General features: G+C 37.1%; 1 protein-coding gene across 1 annotated transcript; it reads left to right on the forward strand.

The window, feature by feature from the left end:
• The first annotated feature begins 2,510 nt into the window (after nt 1–2,510).
• On the forward strand, nt 2,511–4,467 carry LOC307151919 (uncharacterized protein). The gene is made up of 4 exons (XM_079860165.1): nt 2,511–2,778; nt 3,086–3,193; nt 3,275–3,328; nt 3,551–4,467. The coding sequence occupies exons 1-4, from the start codon at nt 2,643–2,645 to the stop codon at nt 3,688–3,690; spliced, it is 438 nt and encodes a 145-aa protein (XP_079716291.1). The 5' UTR covers nt 2,511–2,642; the 3' UTR covers nt 3,691–4,467.
• The last annotated feature ends 2,817 nt before the right edge of the window (nt 4,468–7,284 follow it).

Here is a 7,284-nt window from a genome sequence, read left to right on the forward strand (position 1 = left end):
GCAAGAGGGTGCCCCGTCTCTGAAAAAGGAGGTCCTTCCTCAGAGGGATTGGCTAGGGAGGGGCTGTCGCGAGGAGAATCAAGTCCGGCTGGGCCAATGAGGCGCAACCAAAAGGACCTGCTTCTCGTCCTTGCTGATCTTGCCCAGGACCTAGAAATTATGTCACCAGTTTGAAGCGTTTCTATTGGTTGTTCCCAGAAAGATGCAGTTGCACATTTAGGGCCCTATCTCGCACCCAGCATAATTGACTTTGTACACGACGCATGTATCATTCCTATTTCTCTCCCGACGCACAGCGGACTCTTCCCTCCACAGACGCACGTCGGTAAATTAGGGAACGAACTTGCGCTCCCGGGGGCGGTTCAGGGAAAAGAGGCGGCGTGTTCCGGCGCAAACATTCCCTGGTGCTATTCTGCAGTTTCAGAAAACAATTCCTCCACAGACCAGGAGAAACCTCGTCTAAAGTCAGTGGCGCGTTATTCAGATGCTATTTTAAGGGCGCATGCTTGGCCATACTGTAGCGAGTGCACAACACACACACACTTTGCTTCTCTCATCTACACACAGACGCAGCAGTTCACATTTTTGCAAACCATACATAATTACAAGGAAAAATATTACCACATGAGGGAAATCATTGTGGTGTCCATGAAGATGTGAAAAAATAGGCATAAATCTAGCTTACTAGGGGTGTAACGGTTCACAAAATTCACAGTTCGGTACGTTTTCGATACAGCAAAAAGAAAGAAATGCCAGAGAAATTTCCATGATTTTATTTTTTTTTTAACTAAAACTAACATCATAAAGTATGGTCATTTTTTACTTTGAGCAATGATGGAGCTATACTTGACTCTTCTTAGGAGCATATAAAACAAAAACAGCTCCTTATAAAAAAAATGTAATATTGTAGTAGTTATAAACAAAAGTTTATTTTATTTCAGATTAACATTTGAGGGCAGCAATTGTATTCATAATGTCGAAATAAAACTGACGTAACGTTACTTGAAAGCACAATGGTTCTTCCTGGTTTCCACGTCAGCGCTGTTTGATCCGTTAATAACGGAGAAATGTGAATGTTTTTCACTAGATCTCGCAGTGATGTTATTACTTCAGTGGCGAATTCAAATGCTTTCTTTACTGGATCTCTTAGCGCTGTGTAGTAACAGTGTTGCTTGATCAAGATCGGCTCGTGCTGCATTGGTCCAAACTGATAAACGGTCCGTGAAGCACAAAATAAGGAGTAGCGCAGTTTCGTTCAACTTTCATTACGTTTGTCATTTGATGTTGGCCAATGTTGTGGTCAATTATGAGCGTGCTTGCCGCGCGCCTACATTTGAAATAACTAAATGTTGTTCAGCAGGAAAAATGGTCCAACGAACCATTGTAATAAGTACCGAACCGAAAGCCTCGTACTGAACGGTTCAATACGAATACGTGTATCGTTACACCCCCTATAGCTTACACATTTACCCAAATTATCATACGCCTGTTTAACCGAAGCTAATCTGGGTGTGTTTCTCCATCCCCAATGTCACTTCTCTGTGTTTTACGGCCCTGGCGAGAACGTCGGTCTCCTCGGCTGTGAACCGCTCCTGGCAAATCCGCCGTTATAATAGCAATCCGCCATGGAACAAGCGCACCTGCTCTTAAAGGGAATGTGAGATGACGCTCTGATTGGTTTATTTCACGTTACGCCCAAACCACACCTATGAATAATGAAGCTACTTCAGACCAACACATTTTAGATTTGCGTCGAGATCCGTGTTTCATACTTGCATTTCAGAGCGTTAAAATAGGGCCATAAGAGTTTTCTGTGAGAACGGTGTGTGTTAGCGGCCCTATTAAAGTTAATAATGAATGATCTTTACAAGTGAAGTGAATTAATCAAAACTAACTTTATCTGGACAATAACTTTATTCTAGAGCTGCTGTAAAGCCTGAACAATCTCTGTTACTGTAATATCCTCACTGTAAACAATCTATATTGTTAAAAGCGCTATATAAATGAAGGGGACTTGATTTGACATTTTCCAGTCTGTTTCTTGGAGGCAGTCTTGTAGCTGAGCGTTAGCTGCTGTTGGCTACACCGTCACAGTTTTGATTATTAGTGTTCTTGTCTGTATTATTGGTCTATAGACTGGAAACAGAAATATAGCCGGTGATCAGAGAGTCCCAGATGGTGCTTATATGCCCCTGTGATGTTCGTATACTCCTGGTCTAAGATATTGTGGGACATTTCACATTTCGGGAAAGCTTGGGGAGAACTGACTTAAGATTGGCTTGGTGGAAATCTCCAGCAACAACAAACACTCAATGAATGAGTCCTGTTGCTTTCTCCAGTTAGAGTTCATCGTGTCTGAATCAGGAGAGGAATATCACAGAATCAAACACTGTTCACAAGCCAGAACAGTCTGAGGAAATATGTGCGTGGATTTTGATGTGAAAATACTTTGACTAGAGGAAGCATTTAAGAATTAAAGAGGAAGGACTCTGAAACAGTGGACAGTGACTGAACATGAGGAGAGTTTAAACTGAGAATGTGAAACTATCATCACTGTGTGCATCAGTGCAGTTACTACTAGATCCTGAGGGAATAGTTAAAGTTAGTTAAAGTTAGATAGTTAAAGTTCGAGCACATTCAACATGAGTTTCCAGATCTACTTTACAGATATGAGACACGAACTGGAGAGAAGAACAGTTTCTGTGGCGAATTCAGAAGAGGAGTTCAGGAACACCACAGTGCAGGAGTTAAAGAGAAAACTCATTCCTGAAGACCAGCGTACTGTAAGTCCAACACTTCAGTCTTCTGTGTGCATTAGCTGACATATCGTTAGCCTAACATAATTGCCTATAAGTCATTTATTTTAAATTGGACGTAGGCAATTATGCTATGAGGCTAACGATATGTGAAGTAGATTTATGTTGATAAAGAAAGATCTGCATTCAAACGTAGACTCTTATAAATTGAGAAGCCTGAGATTAAGAAGTAGGCAAATAAATAACAATTCAGAAAGCACATATTAATGAGGAAAACATCACTCTCTGATATCGTGTGTGTGTTCGCTGTTCCTCATGTTTCTTCACAGTTGAAGACTCTATTCTTCGCTATCGCCTCAAGACACTGAAGAAGAATCACACACTGGGTTTCTACGGCATTAAACATGAAGATCATATTATCGCAGTGCGCTGTAGAAGTATGCATTATTTACACTAGTATTTGACATTATTAAAAGCATTTATTCATAATCTTAAACTAACTCACCTTTTCACTTCAGTCCCCATTAGATGGAAACGCCCGAGAGACTCTTCTCCTGTTCACGAGTCGACAGGTCAGCTTCACAATCCCACAAACGCTTGTTTTCTCTATCAGTGGATTTGCATTACGAACATTTATACAATAACATGTTTACAGCGTTTACACACATCAGGCCTTTTTTTTTTCTTTTTTTTCTTTTTTATGAGTTTTGTGCTTCATTTTGTGGCAATATAACTTGAAACTTTATTATGATGAGTGTAAAATACTTTTGATTATTGTGTTCGCTGTTTCACAGTTAAAAACTCTAAACTTGACAGCTCTGATCTGAAGCCACTGGAGGATGATCACACACTGGGTTTCGGCATTAAACATGAGGATGAGATTACTTCAGCAGAGACAGCATCCAGTGGACGTATGCATTACACTAGTATATGAAATTATTTAAAGCATTTATTTATAATCTTAAACTAACTGACCTTTTCATTTCAGTCCCTGGTTTACTGTTTGAGAACTGCTTAGTACATGGGTCACCAGGTCAGTTTCTCTTCTGAGTGTAAAGTCCACAAATGCTTGTTTTCTCCATCAGTGGTTTTGCATTACACACATTTATAAAGGCACTGATAGACAGATCTAAGGCAAACAATCATAATCTCCACATCGTCTCACAGTGTCAGGTCTCTCTGAAGAGAAATATATAAGAATATCCAGGACTGAATCTAGAGTTAAATATGAGCTCTTAACATGTAAATGCATTAAAGTCACACTGAATTCAGAGAGGAATCTTAAATCATGTTCCAGTATTAAACACTGATAAAACACATAATCCAGTATAAATATATTCATACTGAGGGTTGAAGTGTAATATTAATATTTCTCTGTCAAAGTTTATGATGGAGTTTGTGTTTTCCTCTATACATTCATATGCAATTATGTAATAATTTGCTAATAATATAATACTTTCTTTTGCGCACATTTATTAAATCAAGTTTGCACTTAATATTTTTATTTTGTGAGAATTGTTTCCCTTCCTTGTGTTTCAATGGTTTAATTAAAGGTTCTGTGAGTAATTTCAATAACACTTCCCCAAAAACTAGAGCGAGAACATGAATAGAGGACAGAAATAAATGATCATGTGAACTAACTCTCAGTATTAGTAGAATAATATAGTTATAGTTCGTATATAATAAGTTTACATGTAGTTGCAAAGTTATAGTCTGTTGAGGAGCATCAAAATAAAGAGTCAGCTGATATTAACCAGAGGGTTTATTAATACTCTAATAACTGATAAACTGATATCCACATAATGAGTTTAGAGTATTTTTATGCATTACAGTAAACAGAAAAGAAAAGTTGTTTCAGGTTATAAAGTTATTACTTTATGATGAAAGATTATGAAGATAAACATTGTGCTTCTTTATAATAACATGCACTGATGGCTCGATATCAATAAGAGGAACATTTACTATATTTTTCATATTTCCATGAGTTGTTTATTATAAACTCATTTGTGTAATGTAATATTTTATTTTAAGAGGTCGACATTAGAAGAGAATATAGTGAATTATATGGTAGTAAGTTTGACTGATCTCACACTTTAACTGATCAGCTCACAGTATTAATATATTTATGATGATTATGTGAGACTGTAGTTATAAAGAATTATTTAAGGATCCGTTTATAGGATCTGATTTTATATTAGTAATTCTTCAGTGAATTCTGCTCTTAAACTGAATGTATATTGTATTATTTTCTGTCATTATTAATATCTGTTACACGATTAAACCCCACAGAGGAACAGCAGTCAAGTGTCAGTTTATGATCACAGTTTTAACCAGTATTTTATACTAACAGGGAACGTTCTGGAAAGATTCTCTCAAAGTTATGATCAAACGTTCCTCCAGTAACATTACACATTTGTTCACAGTTATCTGGTGTTTAATAATGTCCTCAGAACATCAGCACTAAAACATTATTAATACATCATTACTGGAGCTTTTATTCTGTAATGTTTTAGGTGGACGTTTAACGTTTATAAATTTTTGCTACTCGTTTCAGAATATTCAACATTCATAAGAAACGTTTCCATAATGTTTGCAGAATGATAATATGGAACGTTCTCTTAATGTTTTGCTGAAGTTCTACAAACATTCATAAATAATATGTTCATATCTTAATGGGAACGTCAGTAAAACATTCTTATTTCTCTGTTGAACTGAGTTTTAATGGCGACTTCTGTAAATCATGAACAACTGAACAATTATCCCACATATCCTCTACATAATATACATGTAAACTTTATTATGATGAGTGTAAAACATGTTGAATTATTGATCCTTCATACAATTAAAGTTAAAGGTACAGATTGACAGATTCACGACACGATATTATTCAGTTTCTGACGGATGTTTTGTTGTTCTGCTCCACATCAGCTCTCATACGTGTACCTGAAGATGCATTCCATAATGAAGAAGATGAAGATAAAGTAATTCCCAGGTCCCATTCTATGGATAATTTATTATTTGACATGAATCAGCCTCAGCTGGAACCCAGTGACTAATGCTGAATAATGTTGAATAATGTTGTGTATTGTAGTTCAGCCTCACATAATCATCAGATCAATCACATGTGTGTTTATATCAGGTCAGTGTGTGTGTGTTTACTGTTGATCACATGTGTGTTTATATCAGGTCAGTGTGAGTGTTTACTGTTGATCATATGTGTGTTTATATCAGGTCAGTGTGAGTGTTTACTGTTGATCATATGTGTGTTTATATCAGGTCAGTGTGAGTGTTTACTGTTGATCATATGTGTGTTTATATCAGGTCAGTGTGAGTGTTTACTGTCGATCATATGTGTGTTTATATCAGGTCAGTGTGAGTGTTTACTGTTGATCACATGTGTGTTTATATCAGGTCAGTGTGAGTGTTTACTGTTGATCATATGTGTGTTTATATCAGGTCAGTGTGTGTGTTTACTGTCGATCATATGTGTGTTTATATCAGGTCAGTGTGTGTGTTTACTGTTGATCATATGTGTGTTTATATCAGGTCAGTGTGAGTGTTTACTGTTGATCATATGTGTGTTTATATCAGGTCAGTGTGAGTGTTTACTGTTGATCATATGTGTGTTTATATCAGGTCAGTGTGAGTGTTTACTGTTGATCATATGTGTGTTTATATCAGGTCAGTGTGAGTGTTTACTGTTGATCACATGTGTGTTTATATCAGGTCAGTGTGTGTGTTTACTGTCGATCATATGTGTGTTTATATCAGGTCAGTGTGTGTGTTTACTGTTGATCACATGTGTGTTTATATCAGGTCAGTGTGAGTGTTTACTGTTGATCATATGTGTGTTTATATCAGGTCAGTGTGTGTGTTTACTGTCGATCATATGTGTGTTTATATCAGGTCAGTGTGTGTGTTTACTGTTGATCATATGTGTGTTTATATCAGGACAGTGTGTGTGTTTACTGTTGATCATATGTGTGTTTATATCAGGTCAGTGTGTGTGTTTACTGTTGATCATATGTGTGTTTATATCAGGTCAGTGTGTGTGTTTACTGTTGATCATATGTGTGTTTATATCAGGTCAGTGTGTGTGTTTACTGTTGATCATATGAGCTCCATCATACATTCACTGAAATATTTCACTGTCAGAGGCCGACATCAGAAGAGAATATGTGAATTATATGGTTGTAAATTTGAACTAAATCACACTTTAACTCGCATGTGTCAAACTCAAGGCCCGGCACATTGTGTTGTGTGGCCCGCGAGAGCATATGAGCATATTGTATTTTAATTAATTGTCTTTCATTCATTGTCATGACTTTTGTAAGGGTTAATGCCCTTCGAGGTGTCCATTGTCAGGTATTAATGGACAACGGCGAGACGTGAACCGTCCGACGCACAGCGGAGTCCACTAATACCTGACAATGGACACCTCGAAGTGCATTAACCCGCTTATACCATGGTCACTTGCCAAATAACACATTTTTAAAACATTAGTTTATATTTTAATTAGTTTTACAAT

This window comes from Squalius cephalus, assembly GCF_949319135.1.
Source record: "Squalius cephalus genome assembly, chromosome: 23".
Lineage (NCBI taxonomy): Eukaryota > Metazoa > Chordata > Actinopteri > Cypriniformes > Leuciscidae > Squalius > Squalius cephalus.

What these genes read in the sequence shown, in the direction of transcription:
- LOC307151919 (XM_079860165.1), top strand. Translation starts at nt 2,643, where the DNA reads ATGAGTTTCCAGATCTACTTTACAGATATGAGACACGAACTGGAGAGA. An exon ending in TATCGCAGTGCGCTGTAGAA is followed by an intron (nt 3,194 to 3,274) that starts GTATGCATTATT and finishes TTTTCACTTCAG; the next exon opens with TCCCCATTAGATGGAAACGC. An exon ending in TCCTGTTCACGAGTCGACAG is followed by an intron (nt 3,329 to 3,550) that starts GTCAGCTTCACA and finishes GCTGTTTCACAG; the next exon opens with TTAAAAACTCTAAACTTGAC.